Below are 18648 nucleotides of genomic sequence, written 5' to 3' on the forward strand. Positions count from 1 at the left end.
CCGACAAATGGGAATGGGCGCGAGCACAGGATTTGAACTGAAAAACATTGTTCCCGTGGGAAAAAAAAAATTCAGTTGAACTGAATTTTTTTTTTCCCAAGTGAATAGTGATTCGGCCGAACAGGCCCGTAATATATGGTTGATATTAAACTAGAACAATATCACATCAGCATGAAACATAATTGCATAAAATACAATATCACTTTTACAGAAATATAATTATATAAAATATTTTAAATGAAGCATCCGCATCACAACTTGTTGTTAAGTCTTGGTGCACGCTGGAGACTATAATAATTATGAGTTGCTTCTTAATAATACAGACATTTTCATGTCTCTTTTGTTTTCTTAAAATAAAAAAGTCAGATACTCTTTATATCAAATTTTTGAAAATCCCACATTGAAGCCGCTTGCCTTTGAGCATTTCACAAAAAAAAGTCTCCTTACCAAGCTTCTCTAGAATTCTTTCCATTTTTTGATTCTCTCATAGTCTCATTATCAACCCCTTGTCTTTAATACCAAAGCAACCTTTCCTTGAGAGACCTTTTCTCCTCTCTCTCTCTCTCTCTCCCCTATCCACCTAAAGATGAGCAGATTCTTCCACTACCGCTAGGGTTTCGGTCTTTCCTCATCTTTTACCTGTTGTATTGTAATTATGCTGTGCAAAAGCTGTTGCTCAGCTAGCCAATTCTCTTCTTGTAAGCCGCACGGTGTCGTTATGGATTGATTAGTTCTAATTATTGTTTCAATTTGTTGTCAGGTACGTCTTGTTTTGCTCCTTTTTGTTTTCTTTTTGTGAATTCTCGTCTGACTTTCCTTTTTTCAGGAAAGTATCAGTTTTTTTTTGGTGAAATCTTCTTCTCATTTTGTCTTTGAAACCCCAAATAATTCACTGTATTACTAATATGTGTTGAATTAGCTCCGACTTGCAATAAAGTCTAAATGGAATTAAATTTGTTTCATTTTGGAAAAATTATAACTTCGACCTAGAAGTCACCTTTGCTGTCTTGTATAGGACCTCTTGTTAGTACCTATTATAAGTTCAAGTTACACCTTAAATTGGACCTCTTTAATTTTCTGTTTACATTATTAATTTTGAAGTTCAAATATTTTTTTTATAATTTCCATTATATTCATATAATTTTTTTTCCCTAAAAAGCAGGTGTTTGACCTAACTCTACAGAAATATACATGGTACACCCCTTTCCCTGTCTCTTTCTATCTCATTAGAAACTTTATAAAAAAATATTTTATTTTTTGAATTTTTGTCTAATTTCAGATGCCTGATCCAAATGGTTACTATATTGGTAACGAATTGTCGGCTGATTACAGTACTGATCAGCCTGTGTATTATTCTCTTACCCCCAGCTATAGCTATTATAGTCCAGGTATTTTTTTTCTCCCCTTCTGTTCTACTTCTTAGAAAGAACATAGAATTGTGTGATTTCTATGGTGTTCATATCATTTGACAAAATTTTCAGGATACGAGTCACATGGCGAATGGAGTGACCAGTCTACACTTTTTGCAATAGATGGTCAAAATCTTCGATACTCGGTAAGCCCCATTTTGTTGTCAAGTTCATATTTATTCTAATTCTTGTATTATTATTCTGGAAATTTTTGTTAATTTAATTTTATTTCTAATGGTGGCATTGCAGGGTTTACAAACTGAGGATTTGCCTTATATGTACTACACACCTGGTTACGGTTACACCTATCCTTCCCCTGACCATTATGCGGTATACCAGCAGTACATGGCGGGGCCCACTTACCAGGCTCAAACTCCACTCTCTCCTTCAGCTTATGCACCGGTTCTAATCCAACCTGGTAGTGACTTCAGCTCTTATCCTTCTCTGGTTTCTTTCGACCCTTCTGCCGTTTCTACTAGTGTAAATGGTACCAGTACTGGTCTGACCAGGTCTAGACTGGTCGGCAACACCAGTGCGAAAGGTAGGCCCCACACTTCAACAAGTGGGACCATTTCTCCAGTGAGTCTAGTAACAGGAGCTTCTAGATCATCTCATCATAGCCAAATTACAAACAAGCCCTCTGTTAATGGAAGCACAAGGGACAATCTTGTACTGTTCTATCTGTTCTCTCTTTACTACTTTTTTTTTTTTTATGATATTTAGTCAAGCGATAGAAGTCCTTATGCAAGTATGAAATTTTTCAGGGTGGAAATACAAAATCGACCGACCAGCTGTCGCAAGCATTCAAAAACAATCTCAAGATTTCTCTGCAATCTACCAATAACAAAGCCGGTCAAAGTCAAACTGAACAAAACAGGGGGCCCACCAGGAGTGCCCAATCAAACACTGCTGCTGAGAAATCATACCCATCCCCGAGTGATGAACACAAGAATGCCATCTACATTGATACTAGCAAGTTCGACACGGACAAATTTCCTGTTGACTATCCAAATGCAAAGTTTTATGTTATTAAGTCGTATAGTGAAGATGACGTGCACAAGAGTATAAAGTATGGCGTTTGGTCAAGCACGCCTAATGGAAATAGGAGGTTAGATGCTGCATACATGGATGCACAGAGGAAATCTACAGGGAACTCAAAAGGGTGTCCTGTTTTTCTCTTCTTTTCGGTATTTCTCTTTTTCCATAGCTTTCTTTATTATATTTTAGTTTTTACTCTGTAAATTAACTTTCTCGATCAACAATTATAAAAGAATGAAAAATAAAGAAATATGACAACCTGAACCAGTCTGTCGTGATATTAATAATTTAATTTTTGACTCAATAACAATATCAGAGAACAAGAGTCTTAAGTTTGTCACTTTGAGAATGCTAATTCTTCATGAAAAAGAAGAGCAAAAGAAACATACAACATATATCTTAAATAAATGCTGATTCAAGCTTTTCATTATTCCTCTTCCTTTGTTTACCAAGGTTAATGCCAGTGGGCAATTCTGTGGGGTCGCTGAGATGGTGGGGAATGTGGATTTTAACAAGGACATGGAATTCTGGCAGCAGGACAAGTGGTCCGGGAGCTTCCCCGTAAAATGGCGCATAATAAAAGATGTACTGAATGCCAGTTTCAGGCACATAACATTAGAAAATAATGAGAATAAACCCGTTACCAATAGCCGCGACACTCAAGAGGTACGGAAGAAATTTGCACTGTTTGCATGAAAAATTATATTATAAGTGTACTTTTATTATTGAAACCACAGAATTGTGAAAGATCCTTGGTTAAAATTTACACTTAATTATAATTCTCAGTAGATTGCTTTCTTGTTTCATGTAGACTTTTTAAGGGCTTTTGCATATTTTCAGAAAAAAAGATGTCACTTTTTTGCATTTTCTTTTTACTATTACTCTTTTTTTTTTTCCTTTTTATTATTACTGTATTTTTCCATTTCAACAATATTGATTGATCTTTATACAGGTGCCATATGATGTTGGAATAACCATGCTGAAAATATTTAAGAACACCCCTCTGACATCATCAGTACTGGAGGATTTTCCATTTTACGAGTCACGTCAGCAGGCAATGCTTCAAGAGAAGTGTCGCCGTCTCGGCAGGGCCTATGACCCTTCTTTCTATGTCCCTGCTGTGGTTGTGAACACGAGGTCCACCACGGGCCAACCTGTAGAAACTGAATCTGCAAGCAAGGATGTGCCACCAGATGCGAAGGATGGAAAGCAGTGTGAGAATTTAACCGAATCAAAAGTGCAACTAAATTTGGAAGAGAAATCGGATGCAAAATTGGAAGTGGATGATGTGGTGAAAGTGGGCTCGGCTCGTATTAAGGTCAATGAGTCGGCTTCTGAGGTCATTGATATGGGAACCATGGGTCAGAACTCAGAAGTGATTTAATTTTAGGTTTTTTTTTTCTTGATCTTTTTCTGGGGCCAAGGCTAATTGTTTTTATTTTTCATTTTGTGGGGAACGCTCAGTTCCATTTGTGTTTTCAGTTTTAGCGGTGCATTTTGTTGACTGGGTAGGTCTGCTTATAGGAATTGTCTTTTCTTTTCTTTTTTGTGATTTTTGTCGCATTTGATTTGATTTGAGTTTTATAGGTTATAAGGCCCTTTCAGAGATGGTTAGTGGAGGGGAATTGGGATTTTTAAACTATTTTTGGAAATGTAATGTTTCCTTTTTCTTTGTTACTAGTATAGATTAAAAAAAATGCAAAAAATTTAGTTCTGTTAGAGATATTTTCTGGTCCCTTTTTTTTATACAAAATGGAATTAGGTGCACTGGTAGACAAACCAAGGCTTTACTAGGGGACTATTTCGGGAGACACGAAACAATATCATACAATTTGGTTGGTTGATGTTTTAGATATTTGTTGGTGGATGACATGCTTTCATGTTTTCATTTTTTTTATGTGATTGGTTGTGTGTTACATTCAATCATCATTGTTGGATGAAGTGTGGCCTTCCTCTCTTTCAGTTGTTGTCTTGTGATTTGCTATTAGAAAATTGGATGATATGGAAATGATGGTCCTGCAAATGACTAATTCAAACTTCAAATTGATGGTTTAAAATTTCTTTTTTGGTGACACCGTTTGTGTCGACTGATTTGACTTTTGGTTCAAAATTTTCTCGTCCAATCAAAATAAACAACCCACACTGCAGTCTAAATTTAAAAGCTTGTTAATTTGATTTGACTTGTATGACTTTATCCGACGATTCTTATACAAACTAAGGTTAGAGTTCGGGCTTCCTGGCAGATATTTTAAAAATTGGGTACATGATTTGTTATATAAATCGGAATATTTGTGGGTGACGTATTATATTAATTATGTAGATATTCACTACAAAGTAAATCATGCAACCACCAAACTATTCTTCCAAAAAAATATTCAAGCATGATTTTAGAAGTGGCAAAAACATGTGAAGTTTTATAACCAAATTATTTAAAATGTGAGAATTCTTGCCATAGATATGTACTCTCCTTGCGTCAAGTAGGCATGGTTTTCTTGCTAAATATGAAAAGAGAGCATAATCGTTTTCCTTTTTTTCTCTTTTCCTTTGAGATAAACACTGTTTTTTAAATATTGCGAATGCTGTTGTGGTTCAGCTTGATTTTTTGATTCGCACTTGTGTCAGTTTACCAGCGTTAGGGTAAAAAAAAACCCAGAAATATGAATAGTTGAAATATTTTATTATCCGGAACTTGTTAAATACTGTCTTTAAGTATATTTTGTTGCAAGATTTGAAATCAGTATCAAAATAATTTAGGCTTATCACTTCTTAGGACACGTTCATAAAAGCGACTAATGATAACTCCACAATATTCAGTGAATTATTAAATAATAATCAATTGTAATATGATTTAGATATATGTAAATAGGTCATGTGGGGGTGAATTAAGAAAAAAAAATCTCGGATGCAGAAAGATGTCTATATGCCTATGTTGGAAATTACAGAAGATATAAATATAATTATGATAAATGGTTTCCATCATCATCTTTGTGGGGGCAGGTAGTGAAGTACAATAATGTAACATGTTTGAAAAACAAAAGGCGCATCAATTTCTTTACTAGAAAAAAAATGTTCTTAGCAAGAACATCCATAATCATGTTATTGATTTCCAAAAATTTAAATACTTTCGCATTTTGCGCACCATTTTAAGGTGCAATGATTGTTGCTCGCGTATGTTCTTTTTTAATATACCATGGTCACACAAGGCGACTAAGAAAAAAAATCCATATTGGGAAGAACTGCCAATCATTCAATACACAATTGATCCGGGCCCAGCCTGTTTAGGCCCGTAAAGTAACCAATATCAGCATCACAATCATGAGACCAGAAAATGTACGATGTCATAAATGAAACAAAGAAATAGGCAATGATATTGTTGTATGATGCACGGCTATAAAACTAAAAGATATAAAATTAGGAGGCTGATAATTAACCCCGCACCTCCCACCCCGCAATTAACCCCGCACAAAATGTCAAAAAACTTCAGCTGTCATTTTTTTTTCATAAGGTATTAATACTTACGTACAGAAGTATTTATATCTAAGAACGGAAGTATTTATCTCTAAGCACGAAAGTATTTAGGGGACCATGCAAGTTTTTTTCATGGAAGGTGGGGAGAATCTCAAATCACATGGGAGACCATGCACGTTTTTAGAGGTGGGTTTTTTTATCTCATTTCAATCTCGTCCACATTTCTCACAATCTATGAGAAATTTTGCGAATCTAAAACCACGAACGTTTTCTACGTAATTTTCTCTTTCAAATGAGATCCATGATGACATACTTCCGAGCAAGTCGTTACAAAAGTATTTATCTCTCATCGTGCAAATATTTATATCTATACTTGAAAGTATTTTTTTTGCATATAATACTTATAATACTTGATATTAATACTTTCATATGTCAGTATAAATACTTATAATATATGATATTAATACTTTCATATGTCAGTATAAATACTTATAATACTTGATATTAATACTTTCATATATCAGTATAAATACTTATAATAATTGATAGTAATACTTTCATATGTTTGTATAGGTATAAATACTTGCACGATGAGGGATAAATACTTTTGTAACGACTTGTCCGAAAGTATGTCATCATGGATCTCATTTGAAAGAGAAAATTACGTAGAAAACATTCGTGGTTTTAGATTCACAAAATTTCTCATAGATCGTGAGAAATGTGAACGAGATTGAAATGAGATAAAACTAATTTGAAGAGAGATAGAGTGGGGGGATGGTGGGGGGATGGAATGGGGGGGAGTAATATAATTGTTCATAAAATTAAACCACCTAATCTATGGGGGTATTTGCATGAGATGGTAACTAATAGGTCCCATTCCGTTACGAAATTAATTAGTAAAACAAACCTAATGTAGGGTTCTTGTTCTCATGAATTTGTGATAAACATATTTAGTTGAGTTATGATGAACTGTGAGATTTTTGTTGCTTAAAATTACTTCTATTTCTTTTCAAGGGCTGGGTACTAGTGAAAAAACCAAAGATTTTGTGTCAACTGCAGATATGATAATCCTCACTTGCTTAATTAATTGCTAATTTTGTAAACTAATGGGTCAAATATACAATTTTGATAGTGTGATATCATTTAATATTTTAATCAATTTAATTGTCAATGACGAAAAATCTTTAGAGGTCTAAAAATCGTTTAAACAGTTTAATAACAAGTTATAATTAAGTTTTTTAAAATGTTGCTTCTAAAAAGGAAAACAAGAAAGCCAAATTTTTTGAACATCTAATTCTTGGTCAAACATTTAAGCATCTCATATTCTAATGTTTTAAAAACACTCAAGATCTTGGTACAAAAAGACGCTTTAAATGTTGATCACTGCACCTAAAATCAAACCCAAAATTGCCAAATTCTCATTTTCCCCTTAATCATCAGCCCATCGAACCCCGTGTTTCGCACCTAGATAATATGCTCCTACAGGCCCTCTGCCCCCAGCTTCATATAACTCAGGTGTGAGCTTGTGCCGATCGACCTCATGAATTATAGGAGATAATATTTCCCATGCAGCCGCCACCTCATCACTCCGCATGAATAAATGGTTGTCTCCGTCTATGACATCCAAAAGAAGGTGCTCATAAGAATCGGGTACTTCTACATTGTACCTGTACATAAGTATCCACAAAATCAGAAAGAAATCATGGGGGTGGCTATGCACCCCCTGGGTATACGTAGATCCACCCTCGATACCACCCCCTCCACACACATACACACTTAATCATGCCACCATGTTATTTTTTTACTTTTGAGATAAAAAGTGAAGCACATGAGAATATAAAAGGGAATTAAAGTTTGCTTTGATATAAAAGGATATATTTGTAGTGACTACTGACTAGGCTTTGTCCTAAAAATGTCTATTTGACAAATTTGATGTTTATTTTTGTCCGGTTTATGAATTCAAAGTGATAATGGCAGTACCTATCGTGATAAAATAAGAGAAGGAAGTTGAAGATCGGTGAGAAAGTAATTTAAGGATACCTATCGCGATATAGAAGATTAAGTTCAGAAGCATCCAGCATTAGACCAAGGCCGGGGACCTTATTGTTGACCTTTAGCAAAATAGCCTCCTCAGGCTGGTCCCGCAGTATCAACTCATTTGTGTCAAGGTCAATATTTTGGCCGAATCTCTCACGGTAGATGTTACCAGGTACATGACGAAATTGAATACGTATCTCAACCCTAAAATTTAACACAATAAGTAATGAAAAAAAACAATGAAATATTATAACTTGAAAGATTGATTATATTTTCCCAAGAACTAATATTTGCCATAGTGCAACTAACGCCCAAAATCTTTTGAGACGTTCCACTGTTCCAGTAAATCTTCTTTTGTGTAAACCCAACTATCTCACAAGTTTCTGTTAATTACTTACGAGTGAGGCTATGGAAATATATATATTATGGATCGGCCCGTGCTATGGATCCATATCTCTATTTTCAAAGATTAAATAGTCGATCTGAACCGTTAAACATGATCTTCATATGAAAATGCATTTGGATTTTTTTTTAATGTTTTTACTATTTTTTTAGATAGGTAGAAAATCACTACTTTTAGATGGTCCAGGATTTTTAGATCAAGTGATTTTCTACCTATCTAAATAAATGGTAAAAAAATTGTAAAAATTGTAAAATTTGGTCTCAAGTACATTTTCATATGGGGATCATGTTTAACGGTTCAATCAACTGTTTGAAGTTTGAAAATAGAGATATGGACCTATAGCACGGGCCAATCCATAATATGCATATTACCATAACCTCATTCATCACTTAAATGTAACACATTTAGCCAGTCCTTTATTTGACCATGGCTCTAACAGCTCGAGAAAAAAAAATGTCATTTAAAAACGATAAAAAAAAAATATAGGTGCCAGTTGCAAAAAACAACATATATCAGAGAGCATTACAATAATATTTAAGCCTGAATAAACACCAGTAAACAAAAAAATTGTGAAGGCTTAGTAAGAAATGCAACTCTTACGCATCCATAATATCAGATATCATACCTGTTTTTCATAAGCCCCATTCCTGTTTTGATTAAAAATGGCACACCATCCCACCGTGCATTTTCTATGTACAATGCTGCAGCAAAAAATGTAGGAGTTAATGATTTCATGTAGTTTTCGGCCTTGTTTGATTCGTCCTTTAGCTGACCCAAAACAACATCTTCAAGATCCAATTTTCGAATTGATCTAAGCACCTTCACCTAAAATATTTATGAAGAGATCTTTCATGTTATATCTTTCTTTTTTAAATACCCCAATGGTATAAAATACCCCAAGTTGATTTCTGTTGAGATTTATTGTATGTTTTCGGTATTTTGGGTTTTATAGGGTTCTTTTGGTAAAAAGGATTATAGAAAAATTTAGGGACTTGAATGAAAGATGTAACGCCTATATAGGCTTGTATGAGAACAAAGAAAAATACAATTCATTTTTTCCCTATAAATCTACTTGGTATCAGAGCCGACCTAACCCCAACCCTAGCCGCTACAGTACCGGATCGCTACAGTACCGCGCCGCTCGGTGCTCTCTTCTTCTAAAGTCGGCCGGCCACCAAAGGTAGCTTCTTTGTGTTGATTTGGCTGGCGTGGGGGGCCTCTACCCCACGATACCCGAGAAGCGGGTTTGGATTGAGATTTGATCGGGTTTTGAACTCGAATCTTGATGAGATAGATCAAGATCGGGTCAAGGAGAAGAAGAAGAAAAAGAGGGGGAGATAATGTAGATCTCGTCTTGAGGGATCAAGATCGGGTCAAGAAAAAGAAGAAGAAAGGGGGAGATAATATGGATCTCGATCTTAACAGTGTAAGATCGGGTCTAAGAGAGTAATAGGAGGGATTCGGACTCGGATCAATGTCAGAGGAGGAGACTGGCAATGCGTTTGCGAAGGCTTGCGCGAAACTGCCACCTATCGACATGAGACTCGAAGGGCCAGCTACGTACTTGACTGAGGAGGAGAGCCGGATTAGGCTACAGACTGGGGCAGCAGGACTTCCAGGGGTGAAGTCAGCACTAGCGGTCTCCAACTCAAGTCACATAGGTAACACAGGGTTCAGAGGCGAGCCTCGACGGTGTTACAGATGCGGTGAGGTAGGTCACCTGAAGCAGGCTTGCCCTAAGCCACCAAAGGAGAGAGATACAGGTAGGAGGGGGCAGTCTGAGAACTGTGAACGCGGCCGTGAGGGCCGAAGAGGTGAAAGAGGAGACAACCGGACAAATCTGATGGTTGCAAAAGAAGCGAAAGAAGCTATTGTGGGGTTATCCGAGGAGGATCTGATTTTGGAGATAGTCAGGAGGAGGCAGAAAGGAGCAAGTGAGGGGAAGAGTGTGCTCGCTGACACACTTGCTCTTGCCTCTAAATCCACTACTAGATCACCAGATTGGATAGTAGACTCTGGTGCATCTCGCCATGTGACTGGTGCTGTTAAGGAGTTTTCTTCCTATACTCACCTAGCAGTCCCAGATAGCATTCAGATAGCCGATGGTACTCTCCGGCCCGTGGTTAGTAAGGGTACTGTGAGATGTACCGATTCAGTGACTCTGACAAATGTGTTGCATGCTCCTTCATTTCCCGTAAACCTGGTGTCCATTAGTGCTATTATTCGTGAGCAGAAATGCACTGTGACCTTTGATATTCCAAAGATGGTCTTTCAGGAGAAGGGGACAGGTCGAATACTTGGAACTGGCACATGGCGTGATGGGTTGTGGTACATGGATAGAAAAGGTATGGACACAGCGCTGGCATCTGTGGTCGATAGAGTGGAGGCAGGAGGATCTGGGGTGAGTGTGGAGGATGAGTTGCTTCTGATTCATCGACGGATGGGGCATTCTTCCTTCAGCCTACTGGAACATTTGTATCCATCAAAGTATGAGAAAGCTAACAAATAGAAACTTGTGTGTGATGGATGTGAGTTTGGGAAGCACACAAGGAGTTCGTATGCAAGCTCAGGAAGTAGGAGTTCTCATGCCTTTGATCTGGTACACTCGGATGTGTGGGGGCCTTGCTCAACAACTTCGATAAATGGGTATAGATTTTTTGTGACTTTCATCGATTGTTATTCTCGTGTCACATGGTTGTACTTGATGAAAAACAAGAATGATGTACTTGCTTGCTTCAAGGATTTCCATAAGGCGGCTTAGACTCAGTTCGGTGCTGTGGTGAAGGCACTGAGATCCGATAATGGGACCGAATATACAAACAAGGCATTCGAGGAGTATTTGTCAGTTCATGGGATACATCATCAGACCACGTGCCCTTACACACCAGCACAAAATGGAGTGGCAGAGAGGAAGAATAGACACTTGTTGGAGGTAGCCCGGTGCATGATGATCTCCATGAATGTTCCGAAACATTTGTGGAGACAAGCAGTCATGACAGTCGCACAATTGATCAACAGAATGTCATCTAGAGTGTTGGACTGGCAGACTCCGTGTGTGATGTTGAAAGGAGATAATGGGGGTATTCTTTCTCCAAAGGTATTTGACTGTGTGTGCTTTGTGAAAGACAACAGACCAACAGTGGGAAAGTTGGATCCCAGAGCGGTGAAATGCATCTTTGTGGGTTACTCTGGTACTCAAAAGGGTTATGTGTGCTGGAGTCCAGTAGAGAGGAGATTGTTTGTGAGTATGAATGTTACATTTCGTGAGCTCGAACCTTACTACTCCTCAGAGACCACATCACCCTTTGGAGACTCGCTCGATACAAGAGGTATGAGGCGAGAGGGGGAGAGTAGTAGTGATGGTGAGAGGAGGATGGTGAGTGTGAGTGGTATTCCTTGCCCACTGATGGATTCGACTAGGTTGAGCCGGAAAATGAGGATTCGGCCAGGGTTGAGCCGCAAAGGGAGGATTCGGCTGTGGGTGAGCCGGAAGTTGAGAAAAATGAGCCCGAAGGTGGTAGCACTCAGGCTCAAGGGGAGTCGAGATACCGTGAGGTGTATGTGAGGAGAAATAAGCAGAGTGAGGGAGTTGTGCCTACAGTGCCACCTGTGCCAAGTCCCTTGTCCATGCCTACTTCGACTCATGCGGCACTTACACCATCCACCTCAGATTCAGAGTACTCAGGTGATATAATTCCTCTTGATTCTCCTCCCACTCCCATGTCATTGAGACGGACCTCTCGGTCCAATGCGGGACATCCTCCTGATCGCTATGATTTTCCACATGACATTGCCCAGTTTGTCTCTTACTCTAGCATATCACCAGCACATGGAGCATTTATTGCATCGTTGGACTCTGTTATTTTACCCAAGTGTTGGCAGGTTGCTAAGGAGGATCCAAAGTGAAAAGCAGCCATGCTAGAAGAGCTCGAGGCTCTCGCTAAGAACAAAACCTGGAAGCTTGTGTCACTACCACCAGACAAGAAGGCAGTTGGATGCAAGTGGGTCTTTACTGTGAAGCAAAGCCCAGATGGTCGGGTTGAGCGTTACAAGGCCCGATTGGTGGCGAAGGGGTACAGTCAGACTTATGGTATCGACTATGATGAGACCTTTGCACCCGTGGCGAAGATGAGCACAGTACGGACACTTGTTTCCTTAGCAGCGAATGGGGGGTGGAAGTTGCACCAGCTCGATGTGAAGAATGCCTTCCTTCACGATGATTTGTTGGAGGAGGTATACATGGAGGTCCCACCGGGTTTTGGCACAAAACAAACGGAGAGTAAGGTGTGCAGGCTCAAGAAATCTCTTTATGGACTGAAGCAATCCCCTCGGGCCTGGTTTGATAGATTCAGGATGGCTATGGTAGGCATGGGATATCAGCAGATCAATGCCGACCACACGGTGTTCTTTCGACAACATGGTGGTCACATTACTATGCTGGCTGTGTATGTCGACGATATGATCATTACTGGGGATGATGAGGGGGAGATTGCACAATTGAAGGCAAAATTGGGGAAGGAATTCGAGGTAAAAGATCTGGGACAACTTAAGTACTTCCTTGGGATTGAGGTGGCTCGCGGAGCAGAGAGGATTGTTCTATCTCAAAGGAAGTACGTCCTGGACTTGCTCAGTGAGACAGGCATGTTGGGGTGCAGGCCTGCAGTTTCTCCAATTGATGTGAAGGCCAAGATGAGTGCAGAGGCAGGAGAACAGGTTGATCGTGAAAGGTACCAGAGACTGGTAGGCAGATTGATCTATTTGGGTCACACTCGTCCTGATATCTCATTTGCAGTAAGCGTGGTGAGCCGCTACATGCATGACCCTAGGAAGGGCCATATGGACGCAGTGTATCATATCCTAAGGTACCTGAAGAGTGCACCGGGGAAGGGCTTGATCTTCAGGCAGAATGGGCACATGAACATTGAGGGCTATTGTGACTCTGACTGGGCTAGTTGCCAAGATGACAGAAGGTCCACATCTGGCTACTGCATGTTTGTAGGGGGCAACCTGGTCTCCTGGAGGAGCAAGAAGCAGCCGGTTGTTGCGAGATCGACGGCAGAAGCTGAGTACAGGACTATGGCATTGGGAGTTGCCGAGATGCTGTGGCTGAAGAGGTTACTGGAAGATCTCAAGGTGAATCACGGAGCCAAAATGAAGTTGTGGTGTGATAGCAAATCAGCGATCAGCATTGCCATCAATCCTGTGCAGCATGACAGAACCAAGCATGTGGAGATCGATAGGTTATTCATAAAGGAAAAGCTGGAAAGTGGACTATTGGAGTTGAGCCATGTAGCTACGGGAGATCAAGTAGCTGACTGCCTCACCAAAGGACTTAGCTCGATAGATCTAGTTAGGTTATGTGACAAGATGGGCTTGATGGATATCTTTTGCCCATCTTGAGGGGGAGTGTTGAGATTTATTGTATGTTTTCGGTATTTTGGGTTTTATAGGGTTCTTTTGGTAAAAAGGATTATAGAAAAGTTTAGGGACTTGAATGAAAGATGTAACGCCTATATAGGCTTGTATGAGAACAAAAAAAAATACAATTCATTTTTTCCCTATAAATCTACTATTTCTTTCGGCCAAAACTTTAAACACTAAATAAAAACAAAAAATATTAAAAATCTGGAAATAAATAAAAGAAAAGAAAAGGATTTTCATAGTATCAAATGAGTACAATGCCTCTTAAGTGAGGTTGGTTCCATACTTTAAATGGTTCTTCAACCTATATTTGTAAAATGACCACTGGTGTGCTTAATATATTGTTTTTATTGAAATACCTTCACCAGGTTGAGTTCGAAAAAAGATATACCTTTTCATCTCGAATATCTTCTCCATCAAGGCTTACCGGCTGTTCCATGGCAAATAAAGCAATTGTTTGGAGAATATGGGTGTGCACTATGTCACGAATTGTTCCATAGCCATCGAAATATCTGCTTTGATCAGAAGAATTACATGGTGGATGGCTAATATCTAGACTCCAAGTCCAGAATTTAGATATTTCTTTTAATTTTATGTATTCCATGTGAGCTTTGAAGAATTAATTTGGGGAACTATAGGTATTTAGTATTTACTTCCAAAGTATACCAAAATTTACCCTACAAAATGCAGAACTTTTTTTTTTTTTTTTAACCAAAACATGTCAAATTCATAGAGACAATTACCTTCCTCTTGCTTCTATACCACAGTCTTGGGAGAAGACGACCTGAATTATAACACAAAAATGAATGAATAATATTTACTCAGCAAAGGGATGATAATAGAAGAACTGAAACTTGAAAGATTCATAAACATTACTTGAACATTTCGAATGTATGTTCGGCTCCAAAGCGGCTCGAAAACCAAGTTTGAGAATCTCATAACAGTGAGGTTTTCAATCAAATCTTTCCCCAAAAGGTGGTCAATTCTGAATTGAAAGTAATAACATCATAAGTGAATATGAAGCAAATTGAAAAAGTAAATATGAAAGAAGAAATGCACCTGTAAATTTGGCTTTCTTCAAACTTCGATTGGAGAGAATGTGTAATTCTTTGTGAGGAGACTGCATCAAAACCAAATGGTTTCTCAATAATTACCCTATTCCAACCATGTTTCGTCTGGGCCCCTTCTGCTAGAGAGAGTGCCACGTCAAGAAGCGCCTCTTGAGGTACTGAAAGGTAAAATATTCGGTTTGCCTCACCTTCACCCTGTTTAACATGTTTTTATCCTAATGATGTCAAATATAGCACTCTTGATTGGAGAGAGGTACAAATTTAACTTAAATTACCTCTAACTGCTCCATTCTTGCACTAAGTTCACTCATGCCTTCTTTGTTACAATATCCTCCATCAATATGGTAAGTTTGTGCAAGAAACTTCTCCAATTTATCCTCGCAATTTTCACTGCATAAGGTTATGATTTAGTAAATCAGGTCAATTATTAGCGCCAGAAAGTATATTACAGAAGCAATGGCTTGCTGTAAAAATGAAATAAGGTGTCGATATCATACTGGTGATCAACTCGACATGTCAAGGAGCCCGCAATCATATCTCTCAAATCCATATCTGACAGTTTTTTCCTAGAATATCCAAATATGCCCACATTCTGACAAATGAAATCAAATTACATTAACTGTTCCAAATTATTTTACACATTATAAAATCCACTTCATGAGTGGTCAATTCAAATGTTGAAGTAAAACTTATTATTCACGCTAAAGAAGCATTTCAGTCAGTGCATACTGGTGGCACCCCTGACTAGTAAACTGTACAAGTGTAACATGCTACTGATTTAGAAAGTCAACTGTAGGTGCAGTTTAAGGCTGATTTAACCCCAATTAAAGGCAACTTTTCCTATAAGAATACTCAACTCAATGATTGTGCTTCAGTAATTTCAATTGTAACTCAATTGACCCTGAATTCCCAGTCATGCAATTAAACGCCAAAAAATAAAGGTAAAACCAGCACAATAGGTACCACATCAGCTGGAAGATAGCACTTCCGGTACTAAAAAACCGAGGCTAGTATAAATTGCATGGAAGCATAATACCTACTAATAAATTTATATGTGTGTTTTTTTTTACAAAAAGAGAGAAAAAGTTATTGATATACAAAATAATTGAGGTGAGATGTTTATCTTAAAGAGGTACCTGAGGGAGGTGCCCACTGTAATAAAGAGCAAATAATGCAGGAAAAACTTTGTTTCTGGCAAGTTCACCAGTCGCTCCTATAACTGCTATGCATAGAGATGGGACACTGCTGTCTCGCATTTGGTGCAAATTCTCTTTCAATGATTTTGTATCACTGATCGTAGCTGTCTTATCATTCAAACTTTTTACAATCTGGGGGCCTTGAAATGTGGACCCACTTTCTACAATGAAATGAACGGATGCATGAAAGATTTTTTTGGGGTTTTATGTATATGCCATAGAAATTCTAGAATTTGCATATTTGCTATAGAAGACTTCAGTTTGTAACTTTGTATTATACACAATTAAAAGACATAGTTGTATCTGTAATCATAGATGAGACTACTAAGGCCTTCATATTAGGGTTGTACTAAATTCTATTATACTTTTTCCCCCCTTAGAGGATCATTGGAAATTTGCTTGGGGGCAATTTGGGTATTATCAGGTCTAAATCAAAATAGGCATTTGAAGGTCCTATTTACCATGCCTTCATCCAACATAAAAAAAATGAACACCTAAAGAAAAATAATTACTGGCAAAAAGGTTTTTTTTTAAGGAATAAAAAAGAGAGTTGTTATCAACCATTAGGAAAGTGAACATCAAACTTGGCTTCATAGTTCTTTTCCGCTGCTTTCTCTACTTTCCTCGGCACATGCAACCCACACTGTCTCAACACCTTTCGAATTCTAATTTTTGCAACTGTGCAAATTTTCAAGCCACATATGCCAGGCATAATACTAGAACCATAGCCGCTGTAAATAGTCCCTGACGTGACCTATGGGTATATGATAATTTAATCAGTACTCATATATATTCAAAGTGAAGTTGTTTGATTATGAGATATAGAGATAAGATTAGTCGGTAGAAGGTGTTTTACATAATTTTGAGAAAAAGAATTAAACCCAACAAAAAGGTGCTTTAGCAGTTCAGCTTGGCATTTTTTCATACAGTTATCAAACTACTTATAAAAGGTCTACAATCTAAGTCATTTTTGTGCCATCTAAGTACATGAAGAATAAAAAGGATAGTAAAAGATAGTTAACATCTCTTACCGTGTGGTAGACCGAGGAGAATTCCAATCCAGGAGATGGAAAAGAGAAGTGGTGAAGTGTAGCCATGGCGATCGGTAAAGGCGCCATTCAAATTTCCAGAAACGCAGTTGCGAGACTTGATCTGTACAATTCTATGTTTTTCTTTTTTTCTTTTGCTAGTATCATTCGGCAGAGAAGGTAAGAAATTATTCTGTCTTACTGACGAGTGACGAGTAATGACTATGCGCTTGTTGCTTCCCAGAATCTAACGGTCTATATTACAGATACAATAAATCAACGGCTGAGATCTGACAGACGTAGTGAGTGGAGTGGTAAAATGGGGGAGAAAATTATTTAGAGAGTATATTTTGCTTCATACAACGCACTAGTCGTGCAGTACCATTTTAGTTCTATTGTCCGTGCACTGCATAAAGCAAAACGTTATCTATCAATATCTTTATCCAGAAGGGGGTTTTCCCAGAGTGCGTATCCTCTGAGATATCTCAACTTTTGCGTGACCGACGTGTCCGGTGCCTATTCGGGAATGATGTAGGGAGTCAGTATTGTGTGTGCTTTGAGATTCGTGCAAAACGTACTTAAACGGTTGAGATTTTCCATAAAATCACTCAAAGTTTGAGATATCTCAGAGGATACGAATGATAGTAACGGTTTGTTTGCGGCAGATCTAGAAGTGGCAATCATATAGTTTCACGGGTCACTCGTCTCGAAATTTTTATTTGTACCATAATAAAAAATAAATAAAAAAACCAAAACATCCACGTTTGATCCGAATTTGAAAATTATCCAGACTGCAAGGGCGTTCTGCGGCTCCAAACTAGAGTTCACAGAATGGCTCTGCTGCTCCAACTTTTCTTTTTCAAAAAATTTATTAATAAAAAAAAGATTATGTGCAAAATAATTCTGTGTCAGGTTACTTAAAAAAAAACTAATTAGTACCGAAATAATGGACTTGCACAGAAATCGATTTTTTTTAGTTAATAAATTTTCTTAAAAGAAAAAAAGTTGGAGCCGCAGAAAGTCTGTGGAGACCTCAATATTTGAGGCTGAAAAACACCTGTGCGGCCTGAATAATTCTCGAATTTTTCCACAAACATGGTGATTTGATTTTTTTTTTTTTTTTATGCTATAAATAAAAATTTCGGTCAGTCGTCAGTGTCAAACATGCATGCTATTGAGTACCGAGCAAGGGGATGAAAACCTTGATATTAAATATAAAATTTACATTTAATACGGTAGGTATTATTATATAGTGCTAATATTAATATTATATTAATAAAATTATAAAATTATGTATGTGTTATATCATTCATTAAATAATTAAAAAGAAATAACTGGTTAAAAGTAATGACTTTTAATGCATACAATTGATATTTTGATTGGAAAACTATAAGTTAAATTCTAGTGATAAAGACACATGGCTCTTATGTGAGAGATCATGGTTTCGAAATCCATAAATTGGAAAATTTTTCTATAATATACATAAAAGTTTGAAAATATATTGGATGGCTTGACCTTCAATCCATGATTTAAAAAAAAAACTATAAGTTAAACTCAAAAAATAATTAAAATAAATTT

The 18648-nt window shown here is 37.7% G+C and overlaps 2 protein-coding genes across 2 annotated transcripts; one reads left to right on the forward strand and one right to left on the reverse strand.

Moving 5' to 3' along the window:
• Nucleotides 1–321: 321 nt before the first annotated feature.
• LOC144555791 (uncharacterized) lies at nt 322–4168 on the forward strand. The gene is made up of 8 exons (XM_078304219.1): nt 322–760; nt 1163–1194; nt 1280–1388; nt 1482–1555; nt 1659–2078; nt 2174–2596; nt 2901–3113; nt 3400–4168. Exons 2-8 carry the CDS (start codon nt 1192–1194, stop codon nt 3829–3831), a joined length of 1674 nt encoding a protein of 557 aa, XP_078160345.1. The 5' UTR covers nt 322–760; nt 1163–1191; the 3' UTR covers nt 3832–4168.
• A 2949-nt stretch (nt 4169–7117) lies between these two features.
• G6PD4 (glucose-6-phosphate dehydrogenase 4) lies at nt 7118–17274 on the reverse strand. The gene is made up of 12 exons (XM_078304220.1): nt 17074–17274; nt 16604–16796; nt 15983–16203; nt 15344–15438; nt 15122–15236; nt 14836–15041; nt 14653–14761; nt 14520–14560; nt 14168–14288; nt 8981–9180; nt 7956–8156; nt 7118–7582 (listed from the first exon to the last, which is right to left on the reverse strand). Exons 1-12 carry the CDS (start codon nt 17158–17160, stop codon nt 7345–7347), a joined length of 1827 nt encoding a protein of 608 aa, XP_078160346.1. The 5' UTR covers nt 17161–17274; the 3' UTR covers nt 7118–7344.
• Between the last annotated feature and the right edge of the window lie 1374 nt (nt 17275–18648).

This window comes from Carex rostrata, chromosome 6 (assembly GCF_964058835.1).
Source record: "Carex rostrata chromosome 6, lpCarRost1.2, whole genome shotgun sequence".
Lineage (NCBI taxonomy): Eukaryota > Viridiplantae > Streptophyta > Magnoliopsida > Poales > Cyperaceae > Carex > Carex rostrata.